The sequence below is a fragment of the Eumetopias jubatus genome, unplaced genomic scaffold (genome assembly GCF_037043125.1).
Source record: "Eumetopias jubatus isolate StellerSeaLion01/CBP00866 unplaced genomic scaffold, mEumJub1_p1.0 scaffold_2, whole genome shotgun sequence".
NCBI classification, from domain to species: domain Eukaryota; kingdom Metazoa; phylum Chordata; class Mammalia; order Carnivora; family Otariidae; genus Eumetopias; species Eumetopias jubatus.
The window spans coordinates 170,688,791-170,705,111 of NW_028274808.1; the positions used below are offsets into that span (position 1 = coordinate 170,688,791).

General features: G+C 40.6%; 1 protein-coding gene across 1 annotated transcript in view; it reads right to left on the minus strand.

Annotated features, from left to right (window-relative positions):
- Positions 1 to 9,195: 9,195 nt before the first annotated feature.
- KLF3 (KLF transcription factor 3) overlaps positions 9,196 to 16,321 on the minus strand; it is a 35,240-nt gene continuing 28,114 nt past the window's right edge. Inside the window, exons 5-6 of the mRNA XM_028087004.2 lie at positions 15,353 to 15,513; positions 9,196 to 13,250 (exon numbers count right to left, since the gene is read on the minus strand). Of these exons, the coding sequence (XP_027942805.1) occupies positions 13,069 to 13,250; positions 15,353 to 15,513 (343 nt within the window). The 3' untranslated portion in view covers positions 9,196 to 13,068. The remainder of the gene's footprint in view (positions 13,251 to 15,352; positions 15,514 to 16,321) is intronic.

A 16,321-nucleotide genomic window follows, 5' to 3' on the forward strand; every position in this document is an offset into this window, starting at 1 on the left:
GAAACAACATTCCTTCCTTTCTGCCGGGCCTCCACTCACCCCTTCCAGGCCTGATGGTGCACTGAGCAGAAGACATTACATACACTACGGGGCAACTCTGCCTGGATGCCAAAATTCAGGGGACCCAATTAAAGCAGAACTTAGAAAGAGATTTGTAACTTTAAACACAAGCAAACAAGGGAGATTGAAAAGAATTAGGCAATTTTCTCAAGCAGTTAAAAAATAGCAACAATGCAAACCCAGCACAAAGGGAGGAAATAATAAAGATAAAAGAATTAATGCAATCAGATACTAACAAAACTAACACAATGCACTCCAGAAGATTAATTAGCAAAACATATTTAGCAGTTTGAAAAAATTGGGATGATAGACTTCTGGCAAGACTGATCAAGAAAAGGAAAGAGAAGACAGAAATATGTAAAAGGTAGAATAAAAAGGAAAATAGCTTTTAGACATGGAGATTAAAAGAATTTTGAAATGCCATTATGACTAACAGTTTTCAAATATTGACTTAGAGAAACCAGATACATTTCTGGAAAAATGTGGAAGGTAAAAACTGGTGGAAGAAAGAAATAGAAAATTTAAATAGAGTAATGATTATTTAAAAACCTGATTATTTAATAGTTATTAAAAACAAAGACCTCCACTGTCCAAGATTTGGCCCAAGCTGTTATTCAGAGGAATTTTACCAAACTTTCAAGAATTTCTATCTTCTATAAGTTATTCCAGAAAATTGAAAAAGAAGGAAAGGGTGTTCAACTCCACTGAGAGACTGAATATACAAACAGATAATGGCCAGATCATTGGTAAAAATGGTACTCTGGCCCATAATATGCAATGAGCTGCCCAGGAAACTAATCCATCATTTATTGTACCAAGCCCATGAAGCCAAGGTGCTAGCTGCAAGTCAGATTTGTAGGGAGTCAGACCACTATCTCTAGTAAACAGTCAGGAAGCCAAACAATAATTCCTATCATGATTGGCCCCACATAGCCAGGATTTGATTAATAATTGACAGCTTCCCCAATTTTTGCCACCATGTTCAACTTAGGGCCAACCAGAGAAAGCCAAATGTGTAGCCCTAACCAATCACACAGATACCCTGCTTATACTTGGCCCTCCTAATAGCTTCCCTGTGTCAACAACCTCCAATCAAGGCATACTTGAAGCCATTTTTCTTTTTTAATCCACCATAAAGTTTTCCCACTTTTCTGCCTGCTTTTGAGTCTCCGCCAAAACCCAAGTGATGTGGCTGACTCTCTTGCTATATTAAGCTCTAAATAGTAGGCTTTGCTTGTTCTCATCTAGTTGATCTTCATTTATTTCCACATAGTTTAGGAACCTAGTGAAACTATGATCAGGCAACTGTAAGTTTGTTTCACTTATTGTCGTAGATACAGAATCCTAAATAAAACATGAGCTACACAAGTTTTAAATTTTAATAAAATATGCATATTTATATATGCCATGTACAAGCAGGCTTTATATAAGAAATGCAAGATTGGTTTCACAATCTATCACTATAACTTACTATAACTTACCATATTAATGATCTAAGGAGAAAAACCACAGAGTATAAATAGATGAAGAACACTTGTTAAACTTTGTGACCAGATAAAAAATCCTATAACAGAAATCATGCTTATTGGAGACATTTTTGGATGCATTTCCATAAAGATTACAAGACAAGGATGCTACTAATGCTCAACACAGTGTTGCAGAAATAATCCAACACCATTAGACAGGAGCTATGAGGATTGAAGGGGAAAAGTGAATAGTTACTATTGCAGGTATTTTAATTATCCTCATAAAAAAAAATGACTCGATAAGCATCAGCAGGCTAAGTAATAGAGCTAGTAAGATAGTTCAGCCTGTTTGCCAGATACAAGATCATCTTCTAAAACCAGTAGTGTTCCTTTATAACAGAAACTAGAAAATATAACAGAAATAAAGAGGGATGAGCAGGCTCACTCCAAACATTTGTGGTACCTGGGGCAGGAATGCAAATGAAGACCACAACATGTATTTAATATCAAAAATTTAAAAATCAAAGCTATTTAAATTAAGCTATAATATGGGAGTACATTTAACAATATCTATCAGCAAGCTCACCTTTTGCTTATCTCACCACACTACCATGTGAAAGAGGAGACAGAAGGCCAATATTTCTTTTTGCCACTAGGCCAGTTGGCACATGGCCAGGCCAGAATCCCCGGAAATACACTCCCAGACAGAGATTTGCATGCAGGTGGTTTAATGAGGAACGACGCCTATGATATAGAGTGTGCCTTGCATGAGCCTGAGGGAAACAGGATGAAGCAGGAGAAGCTGAGAAATTTTATTTTATTTTTGGAAAAGCTCATGAAATATTATAAATGTCTTTATAAAAATAAGACCATTAGAATGCTAGTGTTTCATATCCATCCAGTTGCCGCTGTGAAAATTCAATATCATGCTTCACGCATGTTATGTCTAATCCTACACTGTTTTGCTTTGTCTTTCATCTTCAGCAGTTTGATTATGATGGGCCTGGGGGATTTCTTTGTGTTTATCCCAAGACGTTGTTTTGGCATTGAGTCAGCTACTTGAATCTGATGGGTTTTTGCTGTGGTGGTTATTGTTTGTTTGTTTGTTTTGTCTTTCAAAAAACTGGGGGGGGCGGGGTTCAGACACTATTTTTTCAAATAGTTCTTCAGCCCTGCACTTTCTTCTCTCTAGTGGCACTCCAGGGATATGAATGTTAAATCTTTTGTAATTCTTGCGGGTCCCCAAGGTTGTGCTCATTTTTTTTTTCAATTTATTTTCTCTATGTTGTTCAGATAATTTGTATTGACAGGTCTTGAAGTCTACTGACTCTCTCTTCTGTGTTCTTTGCTATTGAGCTCATCTAATGCAAAATAATTTTTTTTTAAGTAGGCTCCATGCTGCGCATGGAGCCCAATGCGGGAATCGAACTCAAGACCCCAAGATCAACACCAGGGCTGAGATTAAGAGTCAGACGTTTAACTGACTTAGCCACCCAGGTACCACACCCAGTGAATATTTTTATTTTGGATGTTGTATTTTTCATTTTTAAATTTTCATTTGATTCTCTTTTTTAAATATCTTGTTTCTTTGCTGAGATTTTCTAGTTTTCCATTTGTTTCAAGAGTATTCATAATTGCTTTTGGAGAATTTTTATGATCGTTTAAAATCTTTGTGAGATAATCCCAACACTCTTTGGGCTTAAGTATCTGTTGATTTTTTTTTTTTTCTCATGAAAGATGAGATTTTTCCTGATTCTTGCTATGCCAAGTAATGTTGGATTATATCTTAGAAATTCTGTGTCTTATGTTTTGAGACTCTGGTTCCTCTTTAAGTCCTCTATTTTAGCAGGCAGTCAACACATTTAGATTTAGGACACACATCCTGGCCCACTTTTGTGGGCTGTGGTTTAAATGTGAATTTGCCCTTTGAACCTTTCCAATGCTATTCTGGTCTGCCCCACTGTGTACTGCCAAGAGGCCAGTCTGCAGGCTCGGGGGTATTCCACGTGGTAGTTAATTCTCAAAGCTTTTGCTGTGTTGATTATGGTCAGTGTAATGCTAGACTCACGCAGAGATAAATCTCTTTTTTCTGCTCCCTTCTCTCCATAATCGTCTCCCAACTTTCTGGTTGGAAAGGGGAGGGGATGCTGCCTCTTTGCTGCTTAGTGCTGGGTGAGCACTGCGGACAGGGCTCCTCCCCACTATCTCTGCTGCCACTACACCAGTACCTGGGGGAAAGGGGAGCCACTTAGTGCAGAGTAAAGGATGGTGATTGGGCTCCGTCCCATAGACTCTGCAGCATGGGGGCGCAGTGGGGGAGTGTTGTGTCTTTTATGGTATTTGCTTGCACTGGAACAGTTATGGTCATAAAGGTTCCACCCTGTAGAGCCATCCTCTCCCTGGTTCTTTGTTGAAACAGAGCAGGTTTTCCTTGGGTCTTTCTTTTTTTTTTCCTGTCTCTACCTGGTAGTGGTTCCAGGTTGTGGGCTGTTCTAGGTCCCAGACCAGTCTCTATGGCAGGAGAACAAACAGAAAACTACCTCGAGGAATTTGCTGCTGGGTTGTCCCTCAAGTCCTAAGTTCTCTAGCTAGTCTACCATCTTCTCTTCATCCTTCAGAGTCTACCAAGAGTTGCTTTACAATATCTTGTTTTAGAGTCTTCTGCTGTAATTAGCAGGAGGAATAGAGTGGAATGCACTTATTCATCCCTTAATTGGAACCAGAGATCCTTTTCTTAGGGGCGGATTAATTGTATTATGTCTTTGAATGTACTGACAATTCCACCACGTGAATCTCTTGTGTTGTGCCATTTGTAGGGACGGCTGACTCCTGCATCCAGTATATGTTTCCTCGTGTGTTTTGTTAGTTTGGTTTTGTAAATCAAAGTAAGGCTTTCTCTGTGTCATGGGTTAAAAGTATGTTCTTCCAAAAGTGTTTGGTATTTGCTCATATCCAGGGATTTATATAGGAAGTCTCAGTTTCAGCTACTGTAATCTAAATCATGTGGTTTTGGTGAAAGGATGGACATGTAGAATAGTGAAACACGAAGTCCAGAAACTGACCTATATGTATACGGTTAGATGATTTTTTGACAAAACTACAAAGTCAATTTGAAGAAAGAGTAGTCTTTTAAAAAGTGGTGCCGGATGGGGCACCTGGGTAAGCTCAGTCTGTTAAGTGCTCGACTCTTGATTTAGGCTCAGGTCATGATCTTGGGATCTCGAGATAAAGCCCTGAGATGGGCTCCTTGCTCAGTGGGGAGTCTGCTTGAGATTCTTTCTCTTTCCCTCTCCCTCTGCCCCTCCCCCTGCTCATGCATCCACTGTCTCTCTCTCTCTCAAATAAATAAATCTTTAAAAATAAAGTGGTGCTGGAGGGGAGCCTGGGTGGCTCAGTCTGTTAAGCCTCTGACTCTTGATTTTGGCTCAGGTCATGATCTCAGGGTTGTGGGATTGAGCCCCATGTCAGGCTCCGTGCTGGATGTGGAACCTGCTTAAGATTCTCTCTCACTCTCCCTCTGCCCCTCCACCCCACACCTTCTGGGGGGGGGGGGGGAAAGTGGTGCGGGAACAATTGGACATTCATATTTAAAACAGTGGACCTTGACTCATACATTATATTAACCCCCAGTGGGTCAAAATGTAAAACCTAAAGCAACAAAAGCTCTAGAAGAAATAAGAGAACATTTTTGTGACTTGGGGTTGGCAAAAGTTTCTTAGTTAGAACATAAAATATATGATCCATAAAAGAAAAAAAATGATAAATTAAACTTCATCAAAATTAAAAACATCTGCTTTTTAAAGATACTACTGAGAGAATGAAAAGACAAGTCACAGACTGGGAGAAAATACTAGCAAAATAGCACTTTCATAGAGACTTCTCAAAATTCAGTAATAAGAAAACAAGCAGCCCAATAAAAAATGAGCAAAAGGGTCCTGGGATCGAGTACCGCATCGGGCTCTTTGCTCAGCCGGGAGCCTGCTTCTCCCTCTGCCTGCCGCTCCCCCTGCTTGAGCTCGCTCTCTCTCTCTCTCTCTCTATCTCTGACAAATAAATAAATACAATCTTTTTTAAAAAAAATGAGCAAAAGAATAGACTCTCCACTAGTGAAGATACAGGTTTGTCAAAAAAGCAAGCACATGAAAAGATGCTCATGGTAAGTCAGGAGGGAAATACAAATTAAAAGAACAATGAGATACCATTCCACCATTAGGATGGAGAAAACAAAACAAAACATTTGACCGTACCAGGTGCTGGTGAGGTTGTGGAGTACATGTTGCCGGTTGAAATGTAAAGTGGTACAGTGACTCTGGAAAAGAGCTGAACAGTTTGTTAGAGAACTGAACATTACTGGGGCACCTGGGTGGCTCAGTTGGTTAAGCATCAGACTCTTGATTTCGGCTCAGGTCGTGATCTCAGGATCCTGAGATTGAGCCCTAAGTTGGGTTCTGTGCTCAGTGGGGAGTCCACTTCTCTCCCTCTTTCTCTCTTTCTGCCCCTCCCGCTGCTTGTGCTCTCTCTCTAAAAGCAATCAATCTTTTTTTTTTTTAAAAAGAACTCAACATTAGCTACCACCAATTATAGCCATCCCACTCTTAAGCATTTGCCCAAGAGAAGTGAAAACTTATGTTAACACAAAAATCTTTACGTGAATATGTGTAGCAGTTTTATTTATAATTGCCTCAAACTGGAAATAATCCAAATATCCTTCGACTGGAGAATGTATAAGCATATTGTGGTACATCCATATTAAATAATGAAAAGCAGCAAACTACTGATACATGTAACAACATGGATGAATCTCACATACATGCTGCCAAGCAATGGAAGTCAAACTCAAAAGGCTGCAATCTATTATGAAAAAGGCGAAAGTACAGGGAAGCAAGATAGTCCTGGAGGTAAGGATTGACTGCAAAAGGGTATGGGAGACTATTAGGGAGGATGGAATTGTTCTTTTTTTTTTTTTTTTAGTTAATTTAAGAGGCTCCTTGGTGGCTCAGTCTGTTGAGTGTCCAACTCTCGATCTCAGCTCAGGTCTGGATCCCAGGGTTGTGAGTTCAAGCCCTGTGTTGGGTTCCAGGCTGGGCGTGGAGTCTTCTTTAAAAACTTAATCTCAGTATAGCTGACCCACAGTGTTACATAAGTTTCATGAAAGAGAGGCTTGAGGATGATGTGGGAGAAGCTGGTTTGAATGTGTGGTGGGCTTTTATTTTATTATTTTTTTTTAAGATTTTTATTTATTTATTGAGAGAGAGAGAGAGAATGGTAGAGAGAGAGCATGAGAGGGAGGAAGGTCAGAGGGAGAAGCAGACTCCCTGCTGAGCAGGGAGCTCGATGCAGGACTCGATCCAGGGACTCCAGGATCATCACCTGAGCCGAAGGCAGTCGCTTAACCAACTGAGCCACCCAGGCACCCGTGTGGTGGGATTTTGGTTTGTTGAGGGACTGTATGAGCACAGCCACAGAGACATGTCACTGACAGGGGAGCAGTTGGACTTTGCTGCGGGAGATGCAATCTGGAGTAGATGGGCAAGCCTTGAAGATCCTCAAAGGCCTTCTCTTTGAGTTCTTTAGAGAGGCTGAGTTCTGAGCCTGATGGATTTCCTGAGAGTAATGGTTCCTTGTATGTCAACTTGACTGGGCTGCAGAGTGCCCAGACTAAACATGATTTCTGGGTGTGTCTAGGAGAGTGTTTCTGGATGAGATTAACATTTTTGAACCTATGGACTCAGTCAAGTAGACTGACTCCCCGCCTGTGGGTGGGCATCATCCAATCCACTGAGGGCCTGAATAGAACAAAAAGTTGGAGGAAGAATTTGCTCCTTTTGCTTTCTGCCTGCGTGCTTAAGCTGGGACACTGATCTTCTGCCCTTGGACTGGGGTTTATACCATTGGCTCCCCTGGTTTTCAAGCCTTTGGATTAGAATTACACCACTGGTTTTTCCACATCTCCGGCTTGCAAATGGCAGATTATGGGACTTCCCAGCCTCCACAGTCATGTGAGCCACTTCCTCATAATAAATCTCTTCCTGTGTATATAATATTCTACTGGTTCTCTTTCTCTCTGGGGAACCCTGACTGATACACTGGGTCAAGAAGTGTGAGAGATATGGTCTAGGAACCTAAAGATCCAGCTTCTGTCTTCTATCCTTATCCCAGACCACTCAGGATGCCCATAGGGAATGCAAAACGAGGGACATAATGAGAAAAGCGCTCAAAGCAATAAACATGTCTAGATTTAGTGAGAACTGCCACCTGCCGAAGTCATACATTTAATAAGAATTCTAATTTGTAGCATGCATCACTCTAATTTAGGGGTCACTGTGTATATACAGAACCATTACCAACCACCATGATTATGATTGGGTCAGAAATAGGAAAAGGTAACAGGTTCAGTTTACACATCTCAAAATGAATGTACCCTTGAAGAACAATTCATTGTTTTGTGCACACACAGGTCACTCTGGTCTCTTAACGTTTAACTTCTACATCTCTATGTGTTTTTACTACCATCTCAACTTGTTCTTCCCTGAACAGAGCCACTTCTTTCCTTTTAGGCACACTGGAATTGGTAACTTGCCCCCACTAAGGCTCCTAATCTCTTCTTCACCCTGACAGCACGATTATGGATTTGTGCATGCATGTGTGTGCTGAACATCCTTCCTTCCCATTCCTCTAAGAATTTGGTTTCTCATAAAATTTGCATTTGTTACCATTCTGATCACTCACCCAGGCAGAATCCAGCTCTCATATACAAAATATAGTTGGAAGATTACAGCCAATCACCTAGACTAATCCAAGCCAGCATCCCACTGGGATTAACAGTCATCTGTATCTTTTGAGTTTACAGTCAACTATCTCAGTGTAAAAGCAGCGAAGTTTCCTGAAGAAACCTGGAGAATGCTTCAAAACTTGAGTTCAGCCTTCTCCCCAACCTCCTTCCCCTCTCCAAGCTGTGGAGGTATCATGTAGTAAGGGCCAGCCAGCATTTCATGTTATGCTAAGATGAAGTCCAGACTCAAGGTAGCCGCTGTGAGATCTAACAAGTTAGTATCTTAGTTTCAATTACATTTAGGGGGAGGGTAGAGAGATGTTACATTTTGCTTTAAACAAGAACTCTTTAAGTCCCCATCAGAAACTATTTGTTGTTCCTAGGATACTGAGGACATAGCAGTGTCCATGGACATGGTTTACTGCAGGCTTCAAAGTTTATCCAGAATTATTTAATGCGGTTGCTGTCCTGTTTCTGATTCCCCACTCCCCAAGCTATGAATCCTAATCTCTTATTTAAAAACTTATATATTTATTAGACATTGTATCTTTTTATACAAGGCACTGAAAATCCTTTTTGGACAGAAGGTCTGTGTCCTAAAAAATATCCCAGGAACCCACTTAGGTTGAGTGTGTGGATTCAGGGTGGGTTGTCTACAAGTCTATGGTTTGTGGCTTAGAAGACTTCCGGCTGCTGTTGTCCAAAACCCAGGGACATAACTTCAAGGCTAAGTTAACTCATTTCCTGCATCTGCCAGTTTATTTTTCTTTCCTCCATCAACAAATGCCTATCAAACAGTGATTCACTTTGCAATTTCTAAGTACCATCTCTTACATGTTACATTGCTAAGTTTTGCTTCTAGTGATCACTGCATATATAGTAATCACATGATCACACTTAATATTCTGATGGTTTTATTAACAAGTATATAATACATATATTGCATACTGTATATAGTATATGAGGACTGTACAGTACAAATTTATGTTCACAGTTTGACATGACAAAATGTCATTACTGAATTCCCATTGGACTACAGAGTAGAAACAGAGAAGGTACATTAAACATTCACATCTTTAGTAAGAAAGATTACCAAAATGTTTCATTATTTGCAAGTATACTAATGCATGCTAAAAACCTTTACCCATTCAGTCTTATTAGCTTATAAAATATATTACACTTTATTAAAAATTCTGCATAGTTTATACAAGTATTAAAGTACTGTAAATTGTAATAATCCTGCTATACTTGCAGGTATGGTTTAAGAGATGCTAAGCAGAAAGATTATTTTGACCCTCTAACACTAAGTACATAACAGCAAAAAAAAAAAAAGTGCTAGTATTTGTAAAACATAATATTGTTGTAGCCCTCGTTTAATGCATGTAAAATGGCTTTGTAAATGTATTAAGTGAATTTGCGATCATTTAGAAATTGTTAACTTCGACCGAGAAGAGAATAAAGACAACTCTGAGCAACTTCATGTATAACAGCAATTCCTTCAAGATGACTGTATATTTTCAAACCAAATTATTTTAAAACCTTAGATCTTTGAGATTGTCTTTAAAACAATCTAATCAGGAATGACGTGCAGATATACAGTATCAGCAGTAAAGTCTTTCAAATTCCACATTAGTGCAACACTGATAGTGCAGATGGGTGTTTAATAAAATATACATCTATAGTTCCCCTATAAATCTGTTCCAAGGCTCTTCAAACTTCTGTGTAGTTAGCATTTCCTTGGTTGAACATAGCTATGCTGCTAACACGTTCTCTATACCAGATGATTTAGAGTGTTAATGCCCATTTATGATGTAGATTCACATTTTAGAACTCTAAAATATGATGCATTCAGCCTTAATTTTTGACTTCCCCAAGATGACACTTGGACAAAAATCAAAAGAAACTCTATAACAGAATTTATACAACACTAACTTCATGTTTACAAATCATTCCCATCAATGTAAAATATGACAATTTAAAACCACCATTGATAGTAACATGGCACATCATTAAAACCACATGTTCAAGGGCATCTATCTTGTATTTGAGGTCTTCCACAATAACAGCTAAAAATGTCTAAGAGACTAAATTTCTCAACTATCATAGTAAAATACAAATATATATAAAAAAGGAAAATTTGGTCAAAAGCCAATCGGTTAACTGAAGTATATAGGCCAGCAATGGGAACGGAGAAAGGCCTCTCTGGGTTGCCCTTCTTTCAGAGTTAAAATGGATCTTTGTTAATGAACGGTTAACATAACCTAGGCAAGCTGAATAGTAATGGAATACTCTTTGCAGGGTCTTGCTTGCTCTTTTGAACAAAATTTAAATATGCCGTAACAAACACATCAAATTTCATGAGAACCTACGAAGCTTTCTATCAACTGGACTCACACTCAAAGCTAATTATTCAAAGATGATCAATTCTACCCTTTCTTGCCTTTTTTCCCTACCTTCTCTATGGGTTGGAACACACACATACTGGTCATCTCCATTGAAACAAAAAAGTTCCTTGCATCCCAACTTGATTCTTCAGTGTGTTGCAAAAGAACCACTTCTAGAAATAAACACTTTGGCATGAATGTGACTAAGCATTTACAGTACAGACAATACCTACTTTCCCAAGAGCCATTTTTATCCCTCAATTCATGTCATAGTTGCAAAAACACAAACAAACAAAAAAAAAGCCCAATTAGGAGGTTTTAATATTCTAAACAAATTTCGCAGTGCTTACAAAAAAAAAAAGAAAGAAAGAAAATAAAAACCAAGTGCCAAGAAGGTAACAAATGACTTTGCATTTCTCAACTACATTTCCTTTCAGCTGGTTCAGAGGGCTGATGAGTGGGATATCTTAGGTGCACAGTCCCTACAACTAACTTTTATTAGCACAGCGCCATCAAAGTAAGCTCCCCACACGATTTGCAGACCTCCACAATCACTCGTTCACTGATGTTTTAAAAAACAATTGAACAGTGTATTCCTCCCAGTTTAGGTTGTGTTGGATCCTGAGTTGCGGCTGGGATGAATCTTCAGGATTCCATTCTTCTCTCTTCTCTTCCGTCCTTTATCGAGGGATGAAGGCGCATTTGGTTATATGCACCCACATTTGACCACCGTCACCCACTTTCTTCAAATTTAGAACCAATGACATTTCTACGCATGAATTATTTTTATTGGCATTTAGACTATGGTGCTCAAAAGCCAGCTTTTGAAAAACAAAAACAAAAACTAAACACAAAACTTCCCCCGAATAATGGCGCTATTTATCTTTAACATAAACACGAGTCATTTTCAGCTTCTTCTGAGGGGATACTTGATAGTGATCGATTTCCAGCTCTTTAGAACAGTAAATGTTGGGGAATTCTGGAGCTCTAAAGATATGAATCCCTGAACTGTGGTTTTCTGTTTTTTCGTTTTTGTTTTGTTTTGTTTTTCAGAAATCTGTCCCCCGAATGTATATGTGCTTCACAACTAGTTATATTTACAAATCTTGTTACTCAGGTCTTACATTGAATGCATCCACTAAAGCATTAGCAGATACTTACGGTATGCATCACAAACACAAATGACAGTCCACTTGGCACCCTATGGTTCACACAGAAGAGTTTCTGTATAAAAGCTGTATGAGTAATTTGATATGGGAATACAATTACCCCTCAATGTTTCCCTGTTTGCCAAAAAAAAAAAGCTGTAAGTAGGTTGGGTAAAAGGCCATCCATATTCTTACCCAAAAGATTTTTTTTTTTTTTTTTTTTTTTTACCATTACTGGGCAAAATATTTTTGTGGTGTCCCGACAATCAATGCTCGATGATCCATGTTAAGGACATCAGAGGAATGGTGACAGGGGCAGGGATAACTCTCTCCATTTTCGGCTTTGCTGTATGCTTCTGCACAGTCGAGCATAGAGACTGAAGCTCTGGGGATGCCTTGCGCAGTGAACCCTATGATGAAACCTCACCGGAGAGCCCTCGCCTAGAAGGAAGGCTTCCTCCCTCGCCCCCACCGCTTCTCCCCTGCACCATGCCCCTTTGTTCTGACTCTCTGCTGGGCAAGGAGAGCATTCAGCCCTTCACTGACAGACATCACCCGCCTAGATCAGCAGCTCTGGCTCAGCTCCAGGGGTGGCAAAGACCTCCTTGTTAGCTGCAGGCACAAAGGAGTATCAAGGACTTAATTTAGAGGACATGATAAATCCAAGTTGACAAGCAGGATTCGTGAAGGGCAATGGAAGGGAAGAAGAGTGGATGGATGGTCCTACCTGAAATCTCGCTGCATGTCTACCTAGCCTGGGAGAGGGTCCACCCTTCTTGCTGGCGAGCACAAAATACGATCACAGGGCACAGAGGTATGAACGTCCCTGGCAAGGACTTGCAGGCTGGATACTGTATTTCTAATACATTTACTTTGACATTCTTTTGAGAAATACATGGAGAAACCGACAATTGGTTATTTTAAGTTTACATGTTCCCTTGTTCTCATTACATTAAACGTATCTGTAAGAAGGGTTTGCTTAGCATCCCCGGAAAAAAAAAAAAAAAAAAAAAAAAAAAAAGTGTTCACATTCTTTAGGTCTGACCCGTGGTAAGGAGAGGAGAATTAGAGAACATCTACTACTGACCATATGGAAGTTTGAATGATATAAATTCAGAGATTCAGACCAGCTGAATCCAAATTAAAATGTACATGTAAAAAATGAGTTAGATCATGGGAAGGAGGACAGAGAGAGCCGGGAGAGTGGGGAGCCACGCTGAGGCGGGGGACGGAGCCGTTCAAACTAGCATGTGGCGTTTCCTATGGAGGGCAAGGTGGTCAGAGCGGGAGAAGCTGCGGTCACAGTCTGGACACTGGAAAGGTTTAATTCCAGTATGTTTTCGGAAATGTCTTGTCAGTTCATCAGACCGAGCAAACTTCCATGTGCATCCTTCCCATGTACATTTGTAGGGTTTTTCTCCTGCAAAAAGGAAAAATGGAAGAGCTTATATTTTTCCTGAGGGCAAAAGGCTATTCATTAGTAAAAATAGTGCAGTTAAGATTTTTGAGTTACAACTCTGGGCAAATATTATTTCCAAGGTATGTTTATTCGTTTGTTCCCCCCAAAACCAAGAGTGCCACAGAAACCACGGAATGACAAAAAAGAGAACAAGTGCCTTAATTCTCTTAATATTTAACTGGCACTCTGCCACTCCGCCCCCCACCAACAGAAGATTTTAAGAGTTCTTAAAGCATAAAGCCACTGAAATCCATTCTGAGGAGCTAGCAAATAATTTTGGTTTTGCCCTCAATAGTAGGGATGAATCACTTAAGAAACTTGTGATCTGTATTTATCTCCAAGTCTTTGAGCTACTTAGTTATATGCAGTGCTTTTCACTTAAAGAGGAGTCCAAATTGAAAAGTTTGCGGGATTTCCTTATTATTTTAACGGTTTCCTAAAAATAAGAAGTGTGACAGACACTGGCAGGGATTTCAGCATCTTATCTTTTGTTTTAGTCAACAGCAATTATGCCTAAGTATAATGCTCTAATTGAGACATACTAAAAATACAGTAATTCCTCCCCAGCCTGTCAGAAGCCAGGTCTCCTCAACCCCCTGCTGTGGGATAATGGTAGCTGGCAGGTGGGGAATAGGAGACCCTTGGGGGGAAATCATAGGGAGAGCCAGCATGAAGGCCCTTACAAATAAAAAGGCTGTTAGTGGTAATCTTACATGTTTATATGAGTCATCGTGGGCAAATGGGCCTCACAAATCAATTCCCACTTACTATCCCTTGTTCTCTAGAAATTTTAAGGATTGACATTTTGAGGAGCTCTTCAGAACTGTCTTATCTGCTCTGCTTCAGAGAATATAAATGCTGAGGTATTTTTCCTACATCCAAATTGTTATTCAAATAGTCAATGTCCTTGTAATCTTGGGCTGGAAGTTGGTAACATCACCTCTCAGGTCGCATTAATGCCCTGGGGATGCTTTTACTGGTTTCCTTGGCATCTCAGACTGGACGTTCCTCTAAACACAAGGTGCTTCTCCTCAGTCCTTGGTCAAGAACACTGTGACCAAGCCCAAGAACTCAGCTGTCCGCAAGCTGACTTTCCCTCTCCCTAAGTCACTGAGAAACTTGACACTCCACACCATCACTTTCCTTCCCTTTTCTCTTCCAAATCCCAGATTTTCCTTGTTGTAAACATTCCTGTTACGAATGACTCATAAGGCTCAAAAACAAACAAACAAACAAACAAACAAACAAACGACATTCTGACTGAAGGAAGATGGGCCCAGGGAACGACTGCTGTTATACTAGAATTTCACATCGAAGGGTTTGAGGTTAGGTCAGATGAGGCCTGCTGTCAACAAGGATCACCCACGCTGACTGATGAATCAGGCTGTGGACAACATTTCTATACGGGGTCCTGAAGCTATCTTGCTCATGAAATGTTCGAAGGCCAATGGAACCCAGTTTTATGTTTTCTTCACCCATATCATCATTTTTGGAAGATCTGGCTGCATGTTCTGTATTCAATCCTGGGCAGAATAAATAATACCCCAGAACAAACAGGACAGGCAAGAGCAGAGAAGTTTCCTCCATTTTAGAACACACGAATCACCCAAAAATCTTTACTTTTCTGTATTTGTTCTGCGTGAAGAGCTGTGGGGTTTTCTTTTTATTTTTTTTGCCATTGTGAATTTGATAATGTACCACATTTACTAAATGACGGTCCACACGAAGGCCGCCTCCCTGATGAGACGGGCCCATGGCTAAGAGCACTTTTCCAATGTTCCAGCAGCCTTTCCAACCCTGCCTCTCCCCCGCCCCGCAACACAGAGTACAGAATTCCACGTGACTGGTGGGGGGGACCTTGAATCCATTCTCACTCATTACAAAAATAAATCTTGACCCAAAAAAGGGCATTTTTCACGACTGGCAGACAGATCTGTAGACAGCTCTGCTCCCTTTCAAGGCGCCTGGACCGCGTCCTTATAATCACCTTTGAGAGCTCGACTGTTTGTCCCTAACATTCCATCTCCCCCGTTTCTTACGAGAAGACTGTGCGCGCCTGATACCTGTGTGTGTCCTTCTGTGCGCTTTCAAGTGAGAGCTCTTCGTGTACACCTTGTTGCATCCGTCATAGTCACATCTGTGGATCCTGCGCTTCCTTTGGGTGTCCGGAGATTCCACAGGTAAAGGTCTCTTTCCTGGTTGCACTATGACCGACGGGTGATTCCTAGGAAAGCCAACGCGAAATGTAAAATATTGGGGGAGAGGCTCTTTCCTTTCCTTCAGTCTACCAAAGGCATTAACAACACTAGGCAAAACCAAACAAAACCAAAAAAACCCAACAAAATAAACAAAAAGAAATTAGCTGATCAACCCAAGAAGCACTGCTATATTCATTCAACAAACATGGAGCGAGCACCTACCATGAGCCAGGCACTGTGCTTGGCACCGGGACACAAAGATGAATAAAAACAGGGTTCCTGCCCTCGAGGAGCTCACACTCTAGGGGGAGACAGACATGTAGATAAGTAATGACAGTAAGAAGGGTTAGGTGCTATGCTAGAGGGAGATGCAGGTGCTAGGAGAGGCTCTTGCCCTCGGTTAAAATTTGCCTACTTATAAAATCTCGTGGGTGGTACGAGAGCGATGCTCAATATGGTTACAATGTCTTCCCACAGCTTGCCCTGATGATCATTTATTGCTCTGTAGGGAAGAACGCAAAAGGTCAAATTCCTAAAGCTCAGGCAACCCCACTCGTTATCTACATTTTATCCTTTACATAACTGGCAATGAGCTTCTCTTAAGCTCACCAATTCACATTTGAGCTTCAAATTCTGGCTCTTCCAAAATAAATACATAAACAAACAAATAATGGCACTGCTGTTTTCAAACCTCAAACCTTTGCGGTTGCTGTTATTCCTGTGTGAGGGAGAATTCTGGTGCAGTGCCGGCTCTCGGGGGCACCTGGCGTCTCCCTGCCTTCCTGCCCGCTCACCCAGACCCGTTCCTGCGTCGGCACACCTTTCCAGGGTGGC